This window comes from Pieris brassicae, chromosome 7 (assembly GCF_905147105.1).
Source record: "Pieris brassicae chromosome 7, ilPieBrab1.1, whole genome shotgun sequence".
NCBI lineage: Eukaryota > Metazoa > Arthropoda > Insecta > Lepidoptera > Pieridae > Pieris > Pieris brassicae.
In genome coordinates this window covers 18,307,929-18,330,138 of record NC_059671.1, presented here as the reverse complement: position 1 = coordinate 18,330,138, position 22,210 = coordinate 18,307,929, and the positions used below count along the sequence as shown (strand labels likewise).

At 31.2% G+C, this 22,210-nt stretch overlaps 1 protein-coding gene across 2 annotated transcripts in view; it reads left to right on the top strand.

Moving 5' to 3' along the window:
* Positions 1–22,210, top strand: part of LOC123712444 (elongation of very long chain fatty acids protein 7-like) — a 32,237-nt gene that overhangs the window by 6,000 nt on the left and 4,027 nt on the right. Inside the window, exons 1-2 of one of the 2 annotated variants that reach the window (XM_045665532.1) lie at positions 18,801–18,937; positions 19,911–20,055. In XM_045665532.1, coding sequence (XP_045521488.1) covers positions 19,995–20,055 — 61 coding nt within the window. In that variant the 5' untranslated portion in view covers positions 18,801–18,937; positions 19,911–19,994. Of the gene's footprint in view, positions 1–18,800; positions 18,938–19,910; positions 20,056–22,210 lie in introns of those variants that run through there. The other variant, XM_045665531.1, reaches the window with a different exon arrangement.

Below are 22,210 nucleotides of genomic sequence, written 5' to 3'. Positions count from 1 at the left end.
CAGTACGAAAAATAAATAAAAATCACACATTTTCCTAATTTGAATTTGGAATTATATTTTTTAAAATTTAAACTTTTAATCATAACAAAACCAGCCAGATACAAATAGTATAGCCAAAGAGATTTATCACAAGTTCATACATACTATAATGCGTAAAGACTTTTCCCCGAACATAATATTATATTAAAACGTTTAAGATGTGGAGTGTACATGAATGAGCGTACATTAGCTGGTAGCTTAAATTACCGTACCATACAAATCTAATTATTTTAATTGTTTTCGATTCAAATTATGTTGTATAAACTAAATTACAATCAGTGGTTTCTAAAAGGATGTTTTGTCGCTGTGGTTTAAAAGGGTGAAATTCAATCAGTAAATGACACAAGTATTGTACATGTTTCAATGCATTGTTCCAGTATTCCGATTTCACTTAAATTCACTTAAATCTTTTCCAAAACAGCGTTTCCACAAGTTTACAGAAAGAGACGAAAGACGAACTTTTATGTGTGTGAGGCTTATTTATTCACCGTCTGTTTTTTTTACTATATACTAAACATTCTTTGCATTGAAGTTGCATTCACAAGCTTTAAAGTTTATCAGTGGAATTTTTCCAATTATTTTCAATTATAAAAACCTTTAGAGTTCAATGGTATTTTCTGATTCATCTCTATATATATTCATTCCGTTTTTACGAATATATAAAAATAATATAGGTTTAACGATTTAAAAAACCTCTACAAAACATTATTACGTCTTAATAATTCGCCGTGCAAAATCCATAAACATGCTTCATAATACGTATTATAAGGTCATCCTAAATTAGTTTGGTATTGACCTTCTAGTCAGACGACAACATTCTGTTACAAATGTAATTAAAATATTTCCATATTTATTTTCGCGGATCCAGTTTTAAATTAAAAATTCTTCTAGATTTCCTTTTACAAGCGTTTCATTGCTTATTTCCGGTTATAAAAATACATTAATAAATGATATGCATCACGATGCTGGACCGACCTAGAAAAGTATATTTTCTATATATTTTAACATGTATCTTCTAAGTATTAGTTGTATTATTTATTACATTTATACTTACTTGAAGATACAATACAGCAAACGCTGATTTAGTTGTTAAATAATTAGATCTTTTCATTAGAGCTATATATACTATATTGCTATATAAAGAGCTACTGTTAGGGCTTTTTTGCTTATTCCTATTGAATTATATAAATATATATATATGTCCATCATCCCCAAGTTATCTTATGTTATTATTTATCAATCTCGTATTGGGCCTCTTGCCCGTTTGTCTATATACAAATTCCTAAATTGGTTTAACGGAATACACGTAGTGAAGTACGCGTTGTTAGATCAGTGCAAATGACTGTGAAAGTAGATTACCAAGGTTTATGACAAACAATTCCGGGCGGGCAATGTCAGAGGTCACGTTGCAAGTCAAAACTGACATTTTTGTAGGAAAGTACAAATGTTAAGGTAACATAAAAGCAATCAACAATCCTTCCGCGCCACTCAAGTAATAAAATTTAATATAGTTTATGCAAAAATCTTGTAAATAAATTGTTGCATATAAGGTCAAACAAAATATAATATTTACAATTAAAATAGTACATTTGAGGAAGGTTATTAACTTGAAAAAATATAAGGCTAAAAACTTAGTAATTTACAATATCCTTAACATAGTTATAATAAATTCAAATTCGTTCTTCATATAGGTAACACAATGTACACAAAAAGAAATGTATATGAAATGTTTCTAATATTACATTTAATGCCAGTTCTCTAACCAAGGGCGTAGAACATGCGTATAATAAATGATTAAACAAGCATGCTCAAACTCAAAATAACTTTATTATTAAGGGTAAATACACCTATGAAAAGAAAAGAAGTTAAATTAATTATACATTTACATTTACTACCAGTTCGGAAGTCAAGGCCGTAGAGCGGGCAGGAAGAACTGGCAATAAACTTTCCGCCACTCTTTTTAATCGCTTAGTTTAGAGTCATACAATTTGTTTGAACTGGAGAATGTTAGGACCGTGTAACAAATTTATTTATTATATATATAATTGGCAGCATTTAAAGCTATACAAACAAAATAACATCACTTTATGCTGTCAAATAGGTACATTTTGAAAATACGAAAAGTCACCTCCCAATTTGACATAAGGCACACATGCGCACCTCCGTTACTGGACTTGAGACAATCACTTTTCAACAAGCGTGTCTTACTAACGCAAAACGAATTGGTATTATTTTCATTACGAAAAGCAAAGTCATCTTTACAGGTAAAGATTTGTATGCATCGAGCATTAGAATAAATATTTAACGTATTTTGCGTATTTGTAACTAATCTTTTAGTTAGGTATCGGTATGGGTCATTCGATCCTGTCGATCCTTTTTCCGTAAACATTCACAACGATTGTCTTTTCCAAATTGGAATATTGGTTCCAAGCACTTGACCATATTCTCAGGGAACTCAGCGATAGTAGGTGATACTACATATTGCGTAGTGCACAAATTACATCGTATAGTACACTTGTCACTTCCTGAATATGAGTTATGTAAGATCCGAGTTACCATTCACTTGAAACTAGTTAAGATGGTCAGTAATTGAGTATACTGTCCGTTAGAAGAGCATCTAGTCATATAATGTAAAACGCAAACGAAATAACATGATTCTAAAATATTGATTATTAAGTATACCTGTGGTATATTTTATATGAAAAAATATATTTATTTTGTTTTCTCAATGTTTTCAAATCCTTAAGAGAATTTCTGTTTCGAAACAAAATCGTTAAAAGTCTTAATTCCAGCAGCGACACTATAACTTAGCACTTGTAAATTAGTGTCTCTTTATATGTTTTATTAGATACTTAAAGTTAGTCACTAATCCCCTAAGATGTATGGCAATTGGCAACTAAGCATATTTCGAGAATTCTCGAATATACTTTATCAAATTAATATTTTTGATCCTTTGATACTATATTATTATGAAAACAACATGAATATGGAAATTTCCATAAATTGATTGATATTTATATCGCTATAATAATACATGAAGTGTGATTAACAGAGACTGGTGTTATTTGAGGCGCAATTCCGCTAAAGCCTTTTTTAGTATGCAAATATAAACCGTGTTTTTAAAATCTCTGTTACAAAAGATGAGATTAATTATCCAATTAATTAAACTTAAATATAATAAAAAAATCCTCTAATATTCAAGGTAAATTCAGACTTTTGTGTTATTACAACGATATAAATACCGTCTAAAATTCGTAGTATTTGCGCGCTTACCCAATTCAAAAGGAAATTAAAGAAACATATCAGAATGAGCTTAGAGGACTAAAATTGGGATGGCTGTGGGGCGACTTGTATCTCATTCGTATATACATATTAAGTTTATCATGTAAATAAAATACATTTTTTGTAATGAGAAATAAAGTTCTTTAAACATTATATACTATATGTATATTATTAGAAATTCTGCAAGTTCTGAGAAAAAAAATAGCATCAAGAAAACTACAGAACTAGAATGTATAACGAAATACGAAACAATGTTATTATCCAACAAACATTGACAATTGACACGCGGCCTGATACGTGCGTTTGAAGTTTTTGTGTTTTATGGAAAATCGAAGAAAGTATTTTTCTTCTTATTATTTTATCTCTTAATAATTAAATGCAATGTTTGAGTTGTAGATAAATTAATTTTATAACATTTTAATGTATAAAGTATTAAATCTAATAAAGGCTTACTGGCTTTTATCTAGGCTACCACAACTGTGCCAACACACACTAATAGTTATTATAAATTACGCCCGGAAGCTAATGATATAAACATAATTTCGAAGGTTGAACGGTAGTTTTCGATCAAAATCCAGTTACGAGACCGTATTAGAGCATTATATAACACATTCCTTCATTTTATTTATTAAAATCAATGCTTATCACAAAATGTATCCATCTCAAAAGCCACTTTGATTTTTTTTATCACAATTATGTAATATATTTTTATATTGTTTTGTATTCCTTTGCACTTTTTAAATGCTACGCAAAATATGTATAAGTTGACTCCTAAACGAATTGGCTGATCGTGATGAAAATTCATAGTTTCAAAATACAGTTGAAGCTCGAAGTTGTAGCTAAAAAAAATATTTTATTCTAGTATTAGCAGTTTTAACCTCGTAATTAATCCATTGAAAGTTGTAGCGCCATTTTATCATTAACCCTATCCAAGCCCAAATGTACAAACCCTCGTTATCATTCGGAACTTCGAAATTGACATTAAACGGTTTTTGTGATGGTTCTCATTCTTCGATTTCTTTTTCCACCGGCCTATCCTTGCTATCAATTTAACTCAAATATTACAAAACAAGATGTCATGTTTGACAAATGGGTTTTAAGATATATCATTACATAAAACCCCTGGCCTACTAACCTACTATCTCTATGATGGAATTCGGAAGTTGTTGCGTCAAAACCTACCATTTTTAACTTAATAGAACCTTGTAACTGATCTAATCGCGATATTATTATCGTTACGTTATTCTTACGCTCAGTAAGTATTACGGTTACAACAACCTGATTTTCAAACACTTGACGAGCCCAGTTTAAACCTAGGAGGATTCAGATTTGGTGAGATGAAAGGATAGTTCAAATCAAATCAAAAAGGTGTAACAGGTAATATACACTTATGAACGCCAGTATAGTAATTGTTTTGAATTTACACTAATTAACAGTTTTCAAATCAACGGCGTAGAACAGACGAGAAAAATTGCCATTGTTACTCACATCCTCCATCACAGCATGCTCATCATCACATGTTGACGCTTGACCGAACGATTGTTATTATTATTAGGACTTTATTAATTTATCCATATAATTGTTTAGTTTAAATTTCTTAGTATAATTTGGGTTAGTTTAAGTTCTAAATTAAATTGAGGTTAGTTTTGTTAGCGCTCTAATATTTGTAACTCAATGGCCCCTTTTGGAATAAAAATCTTCTGTAATTTTTTTAATTTCTCTTTGCCATGAGCAACATTCATCCAGTTTTCCCCGCTCGCTCTATGAGGCCTTCTACCAGCTGTGACGAATGGAAACAGTACCTGAACTGATGCAGAAATGTGTGCTCCCTGACTATAATTATAATGATTTTCATTTATTATATATGAAGGATCCAACATTAACAAATTTATTTAGCTAGCATCACTAACGGCCAAAATTAATAATCGGGTAGCAAATGTGTTATATTGGTATGCAGATTGGAGATCGATCTTTAGATATGAATCAATCCAAGATTAGATTTAGACTTAGATTGAGGATACATTATTAATTTTGGGCGTAAGACATTTCTTACAATAACAGAACTTTTTTTCATTTTACGATTTACAAGGAGGATTTTTAAGTAAATTTAGATTTTTATTAGTAACCCATATGATTTATTCAGTACAAGGAACTTCATTTTTACACATGTAAATACTCAAAGTACCTTGGCTATTAACCAACCATTTAGTAGTGGCCAATTAAAATCAATGTCGGGAGAACACGAACACGATAGTCACAATATCAATTTATACTTAGCACCTTAATACATTACAATAAGGCTTATTTCTCGAAACCCGTTAGGAGATAAGACATTTTATAAAATAATAAATGGTGATCTTCAATAAGTTTTGACTTTTCCTGTTTTCTTTGTAAAACCTTATTAAAGCCTTAAACGATCTTGAAAATTACGTACGACTTGGTTTTTCCTTTAATACAATGAGTGGTTATAGCAAAAGTTGTTAAATTAGATGCTCGCCTAACATTATTTTATGGTACTTAACTAAATGCCATATAATATGGTGCAATGCTTATAGTTCTATAGTATGTCGTTTATTAACGCTTGCATATTTGTATGAGTCTAATATAAATGTATTACACTATATATTATAAAAATAAAATCTCTAGTAGTTTTTAATTCAAACATTACATACTTATATAATGTCAAATCTACGATGAATGTTTTCAGTTTATGTTATGTTTTTTCTATAAGATGAGTTTGTACTTTTACTGGTAATTTTCCCAATGCAAAAATAATATATTTATTGTTAAATTCATTATAAGAACATATCTTCATATTTTACATAGCTTTGCGAGCGCTCGTCTAACAAAATCTACAATTATCTATTAGTAACAATGACTCAGTTTCCAATTTTAACTCAAATGTACTCAAGAAGTACAAGGGCTTGTGCTTATTAACTCCAAAACATTTATTATGTCAATGTTGTTTGAACCCATGACCTGGCCGCTCCGCCCATATGTGTGAAGAATCAGACAGGCGCTAAGACAATGAGGGGCCGACACCGAAATTATTTATGTTACACTTACACAACAACATATTCTTTGTTGTACAGTATCGAGAAGTAATTAGGTACCATAGGCTCAACATATGCCTTGTAAATAACAAAATATATAATGCATTTATTGTACAAGTCTCCTGAGACTATAATACTTACGTTTACGTTTGAACATTATTTAATGTTTACGTTTAAAATTTCATTTTACGCTTTGGTTTTCAGGTTACATTAATTACTCAATATAGCGAATCAAAAAAATGGCCGCTGTGCCTTGAGTTTTTTGAGTGTGTTTATGATTTCAATAATATGCCGACATACCTTGATAAAATCCAAATTTAATTAATTTTCATACTCGGTAATCAAATTCAACATATTATAAATTTATGTCGAATAAGTTTTTTTCAATAATACTGGATTTTAATCCTGGCGTTTCACACAGCAAATTAGTATGATGATAAGATTTGTCAATTTTAACATAGAAACTGGAAAGTTTGAAATAAACGAAATTAATTTGGACATAAACAATTGAAGGCATAATGGATCAAAGACTAGACTGGATCTAAAGCTTCGCGCTTTTTATACACAGCACCACTAGCCATAGTTTAAATTTGATAGTTAACACGATGCCAACCGCAATCATCACACGTCCACAGATACAATATCCTTTATTTAAGTGGAAATAAATCATGACATGTAGTAATAAAACTAGTAATAATTTCGTTCAAATTTATTTTGTTTCAAATTTACAAACAATACACCACCCATATTATAATTGAAGAATCAACTTTCAATTCTAAGACCATAATTCCAGTGAATTATATGGGTGACTTGGCTTTATGCATTTGTTTTTGCTACTATGGTAGATATGCCAAACAAGAAATACTCTGAAATAAACCATTTTGTCGTTTGTCTGGTGTTTTTCTTCTTTGGCATGCATAATCCTACATTTATTAACCTAATAATAATTAATGTAATACAGTATTTTGTTTTTACGTGCACAATTAACACGGTACAGTGATAAAAATATAATAAGGAAACCTGACAGAGACAATTTGAAACAAAATAATTTTAAACTGAATTATTACTAGTTTTATTACTACATGTCATGATTTATTTCCACTTAAATAAAGGATATTGTATCTGTGGACGTGTGATGATTGCGGTTGGCATCGTGTTAACTATCATATTTAAACTATGGCTAGTGGTGCTGTGTATAAAAAGCGCGAAGCTTTAGATCCAGTCTAGTCTTTGATCCATTATGCCTTCAATTGTTTATGTCCCATGTCATGATTTATTTCCATACTTTAAATATATCCGTGGGCGTAAAACTAGCTTTTTAACCCTTTTCATTAAACCTTTTTCTTTAAATATTAATGAGATGAAGTAAGTAATGTTTGTCGCTCTCTACAGCTTAACTCAGTAAAAAGAAATTCTTAAAATCAAGACAGTTAAAAAAATTTCAAGACGCGTATCTCATAATCTCATTTAAGGCGATAATATGTGTATAATAATAACTAAATATTAATTCCAAAAATACTGAATAGAATTCTATAATCTTGGCCTTCAAAAATATTATTTCAAAAATAGTTTTAATTTAATTGACCAAATAATTATTTAAAATAATAACAAAAACTTTACTTTCTAAGTTAAAATTGTATCAAATGTCGCATATTTTTTAACCCTTATGTGTATTTAGTAGGTGGCATGCAAAATAATGTAGCCTCCTTGCTTTCTATATATACACGATCATCATTCCGGAACTATTATTGTAGTTTGAAGAAGTTGACTTTACTCACTTAATTTTTTATCGCTGTGTAACATTCGTATTTTTGTATTTTATATAGTCAGTAAAATACCTGTTTACACTATACACCTGTACGTCGCATTAAATCAGTCGCCTAACCTTTTTTGCTTTATATGTAAATTTATCATATACACCATTTTAAAAATATTCTAATTATCATTATTCATAATAAACATTTTGTTTTAATTTAAGTTACTGTCAAGAAATTTCAAAATGTGTCAAAAACATATGTACAGAATCCTACAAATTTACATAAGATTTAGATTATTATTAACAGGAAAAGTGTTTTTATCCTTATAAAAATCAATATACCTACCTACTAAATATGTTCACTGAGCTTAAAAGATACAAAATGTATCATCTCTATATATATGAAATTCTCGTGTTACAATGATCGTTCCCATACTCCTCCCAAAACGGCTCGATTGATACTTATGAATTTTTTTATGCATATTCAGTAAGTCTGAGAATCAGCTACTATCTATCTTTCAAACCCCTAAATGATAGGGGTGTCCACCCCAAAAAAAATCTATTTTTTAGACAATTGTTTTTATTTTTATGATACAGCATACAAAAATACATACAACTCTTAATTGCAACCCCTCTGCGATCAACCCTTATTTTTTTATTATAGTAGATAGGTTACTTTTATTGAACTAAAAAATGTTTCCTGGAAATAATATACATGGCAAAACGACGTTTGCCGGGTCAGCTAGTTTCTTATATTATTTTGTAAATTGTTTCGAAATATGACTGACTCACAGTTTATATACAACTTCATATACAAATGGAATAATTTAATGGAATTCTTTACAACATAAATCTAGATATATGATATTCTGCCCTTCTTTTACATCCATACAGCTGTAATAATAATAATAATATAAGCCTTCATTCAGATAGAATTTTACATAATTGAAATCTTAAACTAGTGGCATGAATTGGTGACACCGAAACCTATCTGTTTGCCCAACTTTGGCAAAGGCCTCCTCCATTTCTTTCCACTCTGTTCTGTTCTGAGCTTTCCTTGTCCATATTTTCCCAGTTACGGTTATTATTTCGTCCTCGTTCGTACCTCGTTCTCTTCTCTTATTTCTTGAGTACTTGATGATCTTTTTGTTCCACTTTTCTATACCTCTTATTATATGACCAGCCCATTCACATTTCAATCTTCGTATTCTAGTTATGACGTGTGCTTTCTTATGATTTTATTATTGATTCTATCGGACTTCCTGATATTTAGCATCCATTAAAACCACGAGAGCGACCATTACCCTCCAAATACAGCTGTAACTGTCGTTAATCCATCAGCAAATATTACCACATATTAATTGCTGTTACATAAATACGTAATAGTTAAATGAATCAGATGTACGCGTTTTAAAAATCATTACCTATAGTATGTAGGACATTAGGTTGCGTCTTACGCGGAGTAATATCTAGTTTTGCTGTTTGCACTTCGCAATAGTAAACAAACTTAATGCATAATAATTTATATTACTTGGGCTGAAAAGTTCATAGACTGGAACAAATTAGTTTGACCTAACCTTCAAAAGATACGAGTATAAATTTGACAACCGTCGTTCAATTAGTTTGTGAGATATAGTATTTAAAGTAAAGGAACTTGTGTTTGCTTAAAAAGGAATTTCTGGTGTTGATTCACATGATACGGAATCGTTTTATTACTCTCGAAGGCAAATTACATTGAATGATCATATCAAAATCTATCAAAAGATGTTTCCATGTTAGCTTACGTACTTTCAGCATGTATACAAAATATATTATATATACCTACAAATCTCAGTTGTGTGTTCTAACCTCGACTGTATACTAATAAATTTTGCAGTCTTTACATCTATACTTCAAAGCTTAGGTAACAAAGCTTTGTTACACTTTTCTGATGCTAAAATTGATAATTACTACATTACAACTGACAGCGGTTTGTTTTAAATAAATGTTGATTAATATTTGTTCTATATGGATTTTGACCCCCAGGCTCTTTGAAGCCGGATGTACCCATTACACTTATGACCTCATTTGGTAAAACTCGTAGCCTCACAAAAGATGTCTTCAACTTGTTATTCATACTCTAGTCCATTCACACGAAGTAAGTCAATCGTATTGCTTAAACCACATCACAAATGTATCTCTTTTCATCATATCGTAAATAAGCGTTAACAGAAAGAGACAGTTGATATGTCTCAAATGTCATTTAATGTAAAAAAGGCTATCATCATAATAATTTACATTTTTATATTCGTGAATATCCCAACGCACGACTGTTGACATTTTGCTGTCTGTCTGCATTATTATTATAATTGAATTTTTACATCCGAGATGTTTTATTTTCTAAACATTGTATTTTATACAGTTTTTTTCTTAAACAACTAGCTAAAACATCAAATGAAACAGACATCAATTACCTAAAAAAATTAAATTATTATTATTTGATCAAATATCCTCAAGTTCATAAATATCCGCCATTTTGTCTGTTAATATGGTTCGATTATTTTTAATTCGCTTCCAGCTTTCTCAATGCTGAATTCGGTTAAGATAAATATTAAACGCTGTTTACAACGTTGAAACGCATTTATCCGAAAGTCAAAATCCTAACACTAATTTAAAGCCATTGAAAAATAAACAACATTGATCGAATATTTTGGTGTAGGTGTAGGAAATATCACGCAAAATTAAAATATATCAAATGCCGTACATTTTGGAGTATTCGCTCATCGTTTATTTGATACCTTCGTATCGAGTCAAGCGTTTGAGGTCGTGTTAACATTGCTTCGATTATTTCATAATGAGTACATCCGCCTTCTTTTCCCGAGAATTTTATTTAAAATCTTTGGGTTCTAAGACATGCGTAGCACTTCCTTTACGAAGTCAGTACTTGATAATATGTATAGAATCAATTTCTATGGTTCTATGTTATATTAATGTTTTTTGCAATTAAAATATTTGTGGTGTTTTATATATTACCAAGCAAATACTGCTTAAGAATACATTCTTCATATATCATATATTATAATAAAATTGATTGTGAACGTTTCATTAATAACTTGAAGCTGCTTTGATGCGATCCAAAGACTCGCGACGAGCACAGAACAAAGATAACTTTTTATTGGTACTCGATTCGACTATGTCACGCTGTAGACGGTTGGACTCTTTCAAAAAGTAGGTTTATAATCTTCAAATAAAATTTTCCAGCTATATCATCTTCTGGCAATTACAGCCTTCCTGACTTTTGAAAGGACTAACAGGGATTCCAATTAAGAATGTTGATTTGGCTGTGTTTGAGTAATTATACAAATTTTCAATAAAGGTGATTTTCAGTTCAATCAATCAAAAGATTTTCAGTTTTATTTCCGGTAATATCTGTGTTTTTAAAGTAACTTTTATAAAGAGTTTCTTAACGGGATAAGAAAAACAATTTATATCTTTAAAATTAGGTAAAAACATTGACGTTTGACAACCTTCTTTTTAATTTGAATTGTTTAAATTAAAAATGAAGACTATCATAGTAATACGCTCAGTGCACACCGCAAAAATTGAAAACCCAAGCGATATGTATAATTTTGTTCTCTACAAAGTATAATTTCAAATGTTGCAGGTTAATAGCATAGGCATTACAAATCCTACAACCACTAAATGCCTTCGACCGCTAAATACCACAACCTATGTTATATGACCCAACCACAGCCATGATATATTAAAATTGTTTGTATATTCAAAAGGTTTTCTGAGCCAGAAGCTGAACATCTTCGGAAATTATAACTGTCTTGCCAGTCATAACGGGTTTTTTACTACCTCACTATGAAATAATTTGCGACCGGCAATGCGAAACTTCAAATCCTTAAGTGGCTTTATCACTTCGTGAGCCGTGAACACCGCGAACTATCGAGCCTGCCCTGTATCTTTAAGAAATCTTTTATACTAACGCTATTAATGGTATTTACCATTAATAAAATTTCTACCGAATTAAAACGGCCTTTTAGTAGAGCATGCGAAGTGTCGCATGCTCTACTAAAAGGCCAACCGGAACAATTATACTAATTATTCGTTCTTTAAAGTCTACGCTTTTTCTCCTTCCGAGGGCCTTTCATCTTTAACCGCTTCCTTAAAAATAAAATTATCACTAACATTACATACACTTACTAAAAATCTCAAAGAATATCTTGTCAACCTTTCCTATGTTGATACAGAAAATATTCTTATTGAGCAAAAAAATTTTTTATTTTATTTTGTGTTATGTAGAAATCATAAAGGTAAATACAATTTATATGTTAAAAGGAAGAGACTGGCTGCTGACACAGGGAATCCTAGTGTGGCCCCCACACTAGGATTCCCTGTGCACCTTACTTTAGCTAAATATCCTGTATATTGTGTATAATAAAGTTTTTCTTTCATCTTCTTCTATCAAGTATAAGATAGATACATACATTTTCTAAACCTAAACTTAACAATAAAATATACAGTATTTATAATTTTCTTAACCTACAATCTTATAATAAAATTAATAAAACAAATTTAAAAAGTTTAGTCCTTGTGGCAGTGTACCTTTAACACTGGCAGCATTTAGTCTTAGTTATGCTCTAGAATGCTTACAATACTATAGAGTAATACGAATTACGAAAATTCCAAGTGTATAACTTGAACTACAACTTTAAAGCTGAATGAAATGTATTATAGTATTTCTTATAATCACCATTCAGATAACATAAAACTGTTATAAAGTTATATAATTCAGTTTTGGTACATTTGACTCACTTTGACATAAGTAAGTCACGGTCCACTGAAATCATTGTTAGGTAATCTATAGTGGTATAACGGTGGTAAATCACAATCATACCGGTAAATAAACGAGAACTATGTAGGCGTTATGGTTGTGACCCAGAAAACGCATTTTTATGTGAAGCTAATCTTTCAATATCTGCTTATTATGTAAAAAGTTTCTAACTGTTATGGAACTACTAACATACTACTCGTCGCTCTTGTCAAAGATTATTTATAACAATATCGTAACAGAGCTTAGGCTTTTAGAAAAGTAGGTGTAAGGTACTACAAAATGTTGTAAATTCGTTGCACAGAAAGTACAAACCATCAAGAAAAATCAGTAAACAGAATTGCAATGGAATGCCTGGTCGCTGGGCTGTCTTTCAGGCAATGCTTTTTTTTAAATAGGTTTGGAAGGACCTGATGTTAAGTTATACCGTGGCCCATGGACACATTGCCAGAAGGCTCGCAAGTGTGTTGCCAGCCTATCAAGAATTGGTACGTTCTTTTCTTGAGGGACCCTAAGTCGAATTGGTTCAGAAATACTTCAGTGGGCAGCTGGTTCCACATAGTGGAATGTAATAAACTCGTATTTATTCTCTACTCATAATTTTGTGTTTAACTGGAAAAGTCCTACAATTCTGACGAAACAGAGCTTTCAAACATAACATGAGCGTCCTACCCTTGCAGCAATAAAATAACTTTTCAACTTTTCTTTTAAGAAATATTTCACACAGATTGTTGAATTTATTAATTATAAAAAGATATTTATAACATCTGGTCTGACTGGCTTCAAACCGGAATGTTTCCACATTGGGGCTTCGAGTACTTTTCCGAGCTTAGCTAATCGACATATATCATTTAATATATTCAAAATCAATATCGAGGGCGTGACTTACATAATGTTACCGAATTATATTTACACAGTTCAGTGTAATATGTATTTACATAACTGTAAAGGTTATTAAATTCACCGTCAAAACACATGAGGTTCGCAACATTTTTTGTATACGTAGGCAATAGTTGCAACCTTTTTAAATGGAAATTGTAAAATGTATGTATATCAGTGTTTGCCTGGTGGCTTTAGTTCGACTCTCATCCCTGCGGTCGTAAGTTCTATTTGCAGCTGTGTATCAATGGATTTCCTTTCTATCTATTTTATTCGCATTTAACATTCGCTCAAACGGTGAAGGAACACATCGCGAGGAAACCAGCTTGCCTTCTAAGTCAGTATTTGGATCAACCCAAAAAGTCGACAGCATGTGGCAGGCACAGGAGGCTCATCACCTACTTGAATATTTGATTGGAAATTGATCACGAAACAGATACTAAAATCTAAGACCCAAAACTAAAAAGTTTGTAGTCACTGATTTCTTTTATTTTATAAACTACTAACTATTATAATAGTCATAGAGCCATTTATTAAGAGTTACTTACAAGACATTGAAAGTTATACGGATTTTCTATTCAAAATTCATGAACCAGTTGAATTGTCTAAACAAATTATCTGTATTTTATCTATTAGCTGTATACATCAGACTTTTGAATACAGTTTTAACCAGTTTAAACGCATGAATAATTTGTAACTAATAATAATGGAAGTGATAATATGTTAATAACTACTGATCGTTGAATAAACATGTCTACTTAAAATCGTCAAACTGTATTCTACATATTTATAAAAATAAAACAAAGTTCACAACGTCAAATTCTCAAATATATTTTTATAATAATATTGAGTCAAAAGTGATCATATTAGACAAAAGTCCTTAGGTACCGATTCTTTGTATATTCTATTCAAGCTTTGAAATAGAATCGTAATGGGTTGGTCATGTAACACGATACCTAGACTATAGATGAGCATTAAAGACAACATAAGGGAAGGGACCACTCTGGAAAAGAAGTGTAGGCAGGCCAAAATGCCGATGAGCTAATGACTTAAAGGAAATTGGAGGAAAATACTGGTAGTCAATTTGCAAAGATAGAAACAAAAGGGTTGGAAGAGCCAAGAGGGGTCCCAGGGGGAGGGAGGTGTGTGTGGGGATGTTGACTACGAACAACATTTGAAATGGAAATAAAATAAGGCTTTATTATTATTATTTACAGAACTACACTTTTATTATAGCCAATACCGTTATTGGGTAATCTTATAAAGAGGTTAATAAATTAACTATAATCTCAAATTAATTAAATAAGTGATCATAAATTAAACAAAAACGAATTTACAAGTTATTAAGATGACCGTTAGTCTAACGTATAGGATTTAGAGAGGATGCTAAATCTCACTATGTTTTTGCTAAGTGTTGAAACCTGTGCGTATTTCCAATTGCTATAGTTGAAGGTAAAATGCTGCAATTCTAACTACCACCTAAACTTGTTATGCTTACTTTACACACAGCGGCGACAAAAGATTATTTCCTTTTATTAATTTTATTATAATGTATATAATCCATTACATTACAAAATAGAAAAGTATGGAATAGCTTGAAAGAGGTCCATATAATAAATGCAATATTTTATTTTATTACTCACTGTTAATGTTTTGTGTCGTATGTGTTTGTATTTTGATGAAATAAAAAAAGCTTTATTAATTATAATATAATATACAACGGGTATAGAACATTTTTTTAATATTCGTTCAGGTAACTTGAAGTTATTGAAAAAAAACAGATTAGTTTAATAGTTAAATACGTTATTTAGGGTGCATTTTATTTTTAAGATAAAATCATCAGTGAAACGTCAGACATATAGACGTCCGTAAAAAAATATTTTTTCCTCGATTTTCTCGTTCGAATACTTCTTTATTTAGTATTAGTTAACATAAATATTATATTTAGCATCAAAATTACAGGGTCCTCGGTATTTGGGACAACTAGCGAACCACGACTGTGTCGAAACAATCCATCAGTGGGCAAATATGACCCTAATAGCATCAGCGTAAAGCATTTTCTTGGCATATTGACTTGTTCACAACCAGTTGACAAGACCTCGTATCACAAACGTTACCTACTTCTTCCGTTTGTAAAAGCGTGGGACAGAGATCTTTCTACTTGGTTCTTTTAAGTGCTAAATGACCGTATGATACTCAATATTTAGTAGGGTTCATTGATATTAGTTAGTTACTACGATCGCTTCTGTAAGTTCTTACAACCGTTCATTCTTAATTCATTTGTGAACTTTGAAGTACTTAAGCCACCGGACCATACGGTTTTATTTATAAACAAATAAAATTCAGTGTTTTGTGAGATGGATGGTGTGTACGGAGAGACAACACTACCTGAGGCAAGGTATATTGCGCTATAGGCTAGTCTTAGGCTTTTCAGGTCTAAAATTGTTTTGATACACTTTACGAGCAACTGCGCACATGGAATGTAAAAATCATTACACTGGCCGCACGACCCCGGCCTCTTAACCTCTAGTCCTCTAACCTCTAACTGTTATTTAAATTATTATACATTTATTAATTATAAATTATAAATGACAATCTATAAAAAATTCCGGCGTACCGTTTTTTATTATTTTTAAAGTCGCTATCGCGGGGACTGTGGGGATGATTATCTCTTAGTCGGTTTCTATAGGAGGGGATAACCCGACCCACTAAAATTTCCTCCTGAACCCTCCATACCGCCTGCGGTACCAGACGTCGTCCGTCACGGCACTGAGCCCTCAGGGGGTCGCACTAGGTACTCAACCCAGGGAATTCAGGTACTCGCTCCTAACTTGGATTCGACGAAGATCAACAGAGCTCCAAAACCACCGTTCGCATAACGCGGACTGCAGACAGTCCACAATGGCACTGCCAGCATTAAATCCGCTAGTGAAAAAATGACTTCAACAGAATTAATCTCAAAATAATGATAGGATATTTACGGGCCCTTATCTGTGGAAACATCTCTTTGTCCTAGGTGCGACAGTCAGTCTTGTGCAGAGGTTCTTAAGGTTGTTTCGTAAAGCCTGCGAAGTGCCCAGGAAACTTCTGAGCTTTTGGAAGGAGCTGGGCTAATAAGCCACACGCGAATCGGTCCAAATGGGCGTCTCAGTGCGGAAACTGAGTCCACAAAACACTCCACTACACATAACCTCAAAATCTATAAGTTGAATGAACGAGCAATGACTGTATATAATTACGACCTGTTTATTAGCCTTCGTTATTTTGCCGATATTGACGGAACTAAAACATTTTGATATTTTAATCAATGCAAAATGTGTCAGTTGTTGTTTCCTTGTTTACTTTTAATTTTTGCTAGTGAAGTACACGAAACGACAGGGCAGTTAAAAAAAGCAATATTTGGATTACCACCAAAATCTAGTTATGATTATATTATTGTGAGTAATGTTTAAACGAAAAAAACGTTAAATGTAAGTGTTACAACTATGTCTTATAAGACATTAAGTATGAGTGAATGTGTGTAGCTGATTCACTGGATATTATAGATATTGTATAAATACAAATCAATCACTGAAGTAAACATACAGGAGGATATCCTAGATGCAGTTTTATTAAAAAAACTTAAATATTGACCCTTCCTCTAAAGTGAACGCTAGATAGGAAGATAGTCTTGAGTGGGATTCATAGACAAATGATTGTCAAGTAAGGACACTGTTAAAAAAGAATTACTACAGAGTAAACAACGTGATGTCTGTAATTATTATGGTTTATTTTTGATTTAAACAAATGAAAACAAAAATCTATTTCTAAATAAATTGATCACTGTGGTATCAACCTACTATCATAATTAACATATAACGTGTATACGCTTGATTAAATTTGCCCTTGACTTTTGAAATAACTTGTTTCATCTTACTTTCAAGGCCACGGTAAGTAAACATTGACTTTTTCCAAGATTGAGGAAGGAAGAAAGACGCTTTTGAACCGTTTCTTGACTTTTCGCGCATGCGTCATTACATGGGTTAAACTTAACATGACATTTCCGTATAGCGTAAGAAAATACTATTGTTATAAAACCTTTTTATTAAATGTACTTTTCAGATAGTCGAGCAATAACTATTATGAATACATTTTGAGAAATAACAAAAAAACTCTTCATAACGTCTTATCTTTCATAATATTTCTATGTTTATTTACATTTAAAATTAAAATAAAACTTTCCTTCAGTTGTGTACTTTACACATAACAACTAGTATTTCTTAACTTATCTTAAATATGTAATATATTTCGATGTTGGTGCTGAAAAGAATGTTTTATTGCGAGTTATGTTAGGGGGCAGATGTTTGAGGGATGTTCAAATAAAAGAAAAGAAAACTCCTTGTTTGAAGCTGGGTGTCAAATGGCTTTAATCGTTTAAGAATGAACTTATAACTTACATAAAAATTTGTGGCAGTGGGGTGTGACGCAAACAAAAAACGTAAATCTAAGGGACTGTAAATGACCTATTGGACAAGAATGTTACAATTTATGAGTGTAGGAAAAAGTAAAGGGCTCAATTTGACTTCATATTATTAGGACTTCATATTACTTTTTATTAGACGTTCTTAATTATTTTACAAATATTTACTTTGTATTTTACGCTTTGCACTACTTTCCATACTAGACGAACTATTTTGCTCGTATATTGTAACCGTAACTTGCGTTGCGTGTTGTTAAAAATACAAGAAAAGTTAGATGACTTTGAAAACGATGCAAAGTGAACATTAATTTTATCACTGTATAATTTTGGTGACCATTTAAAAGTAAAATGGAAAATTCCTGAATTTTAATATTGCATAAACGTTTATTACAACGTTTATTTGGTTCAGTGGTGAATCACAATTATTAAAATAACTTTTCGTTTCGTACGCGACTGCGCAGTTCTCAGCCGCCCTTGCTTGACTTAACAAGATGGCTGCCTGTCGAAAAGGGGTGGCGGAAAATAAAAAAAACAGAATCAGTTGTGTTTACGCGCTCGGTTGCAATGGTTCTCATCATTCATTATTGAGAAACGAACAGTGTTTTTAATATTATATGTTACTCAAATATCTTTTATGAGTGAAGATCGGAAACGTAAGTTAATGGTTAGGTTTTCACAATACACCGTTCGCGCGTTCACATTTACACCGTTTCTATCTGCAGCGTTGATTAATGTTTTGATTGATTTATAATACAGTTGTTTTTGCATTTTATATAAAACAATGTTGTTATATTTTTTAAATAATATTATAGTGGTACATATCATGACTCCTATAAGCTAGGACTATAGAAATAGTAACAAAAAATAAGACTGTATTTAATAGTATAATAAAAATAAAACAAGAGGCTTTATATGTTATTAAAATGCCAGGTTATAAATTAAATAATATTTATATATTACGAAGTTTATTTTTTAAGCTTAAATCCTATTATAATTGCGTATATTATACGAAGGAATCATTAAATTAAAATAATGTATATTGTACTTATTATATTAGCTAGCTTATTTAAGATTTAAGTTTTACATTTATAATTTCTTTATGTGCATAATATTAAATAAACAATCTTATTACAATTGGAGATGTAAGTAACTATAGTCAATTGTGTAATCATCATATAACATATTTATTTAAAAATACATATAATAAATATTTTTGTTTGTTAAAACAAAATAAATTTATTCTTGATCAATTATAAAATATAGTGAATATTTAATCCGTTACTCTAACTGTGTTTTGTGATATCTAAAATTATCATAATAATTTTCACTGACTTCGACAGATGGCACATTTTTACAGTTAAATTAAATAGTTTAGCATTCGCGTTGAAACAGAAACGTATTCCATGTAAATAATAACAAAAATTCACGGCATCATGTTTTTTTTTTTAATTGTTTATTAGAACAAAGCATTTGTTCCCGTTTTAATAATTTTCCTTTATAGGCAAATATACCTTGTATACCTTTGAAACAGTACTAGTTAAAACAAACAACCTTTTCTTAATACATTTACGATATAAATATATTTTTGTTTTTGAGCTCACAATAAAATAATTCCTTTATTTACAGAGTCATAATAGAAGACAGCTTAAATAAAATGCAGGAGAGCCTCTTATGACGAAAAAGAACTGAAGTTTCCCGAAATTTGCCACAATGACAACATCAAACAGTTCAATAACGAATGTCTACGACCGCCTCTTCGTAGAATTAGCCGGTGAGTTCTCTCTCTTACTTTTGGGTAAAAATTAAGTCATATGTAAGACTCTTTGAAGGCTGTATTTTTATGTGTCGTGTCACTTGTCAAAATATTGTAAACACGTCGAATTGTACATCTTCTTCTTTTTGTTTTGATCAAAAATATAATAACTAATTCAAATTGTACGTATTTATGGATTTTACGTACAAGACAATGTTTCGATTTTAAAAAGTAAATTAATCTTACAAAAATCAAGGAATATTTGTGTTTTTATACACATATTTGAGAAATACATAACACAATTTATCATGATTCATAAGAATAAAGAACATTTATGCTCAGTATAAAAAAAACAAATGAGGCAGAAGTATTTTAACCATTAAAAACCGATGGCCCAACAACCATTTGTAGGGCTTCATACGACTCCTCCTCGTTTGGGTCTACTATTTAGATTGAGATCCAGAGTTAAGGAAGACGGTCGGAGTATAACATATTGGATTTTATAGAAACCATAGTTCGAGTCTGGAATCTTACCCTAAGAGGATAACCTTATAGACAGGTTCAATATAGTTTTTTTCGGAATACCTGCTGTGTTTAAGATTCATATTTAAGGAAAGTGTTAAATGCATACAGTTAACCACTAGACTAACGGTCATAACTGTCATGTATCCAAATCAAATTAATTACAGCAATTATAATTTGCTCTGAATATTCATCGATCGAAATATCTTATTTAATTAATATTTGTCAGAATTTTCTAAAAGTGCTATTAAATTTTGTTGAACGTTATTTCATTACATTTCAATTGTCTCTGAATATCATCTTTATTGCTGTGTGATACAATGATTTATTTGACCATATTAGCTAATTACAACTGTCGCATACGCCGCCTCCGTGGTTGAATTACAGCTATATTGTCTTATCATAGCATAGTATTTAGCCTGAAGGTCCGTTATAGGATTCCTAACGAAACGATTTAATTCGAGTCAGAAGGCCTACAACTATTCTCGACATTATAAAGCTTGTATAGGGGGCAGGAGTCTCATCTGATTTCAAGAGACACCGCTATGGACACTCAAATTGCCAGAAGGCGTGCGTTTCCGAATTATCGATCGAATTCAATAATTATTTTGTACTGGATGTACCATTTATTAAAGAAAGCTGCAATCGCCATAATATAAACGCAATACGTTTATATATAAAATGGCAATTATATTTATTAAAATTCATTGCAAGGGCATCTGGAAGGAAGACTATATACTTTTTGAGTATTTAAATAACCATAGACTTGACTATTACGAAACGTCAACAACAATCCTCCACTGTTTAAGAAATCCTGTGAATTCTGTCCCGTTGAATGACCATTGTTTTTTACTTGAATTAATTATTTGTAATCATTTAAATAAAGTAAACATTAAAGCAAAAATGGATGTAGCCTCGTTAATGAAACGTGCCTAAATATGAATAATAAGTGTGAGAATTTTAAATGCATTTGTACCTATACATTAAGCTGTTTTTATACCGCACAGGGCACTATGCTAAAGACATGATGACATAGTTACTCACATAATTACTCGCGTATACGTGATAATGGATCCTTATCTATCAATATCTTATAGGATAATATATGTTCGATTAAACATGCGGATCTCAAATACTATAATATTATTTAAAGTTCTGTGGATATTTACGACCGTATTATCGTATTAAAGTATCACTGGGGATCTAGGATCGATCCCGGCTGTGTTCCAATGGACTGTCCATCTATGTGCGCATTTAACACCGCTTGTGGAAACATCGTATGGAAGCCGGCATGTCTTAATGCAAAAGAATCTGACACACATCAGGCACAATAGGTTGATCACCTACTAAGCTATTAGAAAAGATCAAGGAAGAAAACAGAAATCTGAGGCTCAGACTGCAAATAAGCATACTAATAGACATAGACAAGATCGTTTGGAACAACATACCGGTTAGATTGACCAAAATCAATGACCCCGGCTGAATTATATGTATTAGGTACTTAATAACAACGCCATCGGCTATTACGACTATCAGTTTTTACGACCAAATATGAGTAGTACCTTCGATGTCGTTATAACAGATTTTAACTGTATATATCTGTTAATTATTAAAACAAAATTACTAAACAAAGATTTTACAGGTCATATAT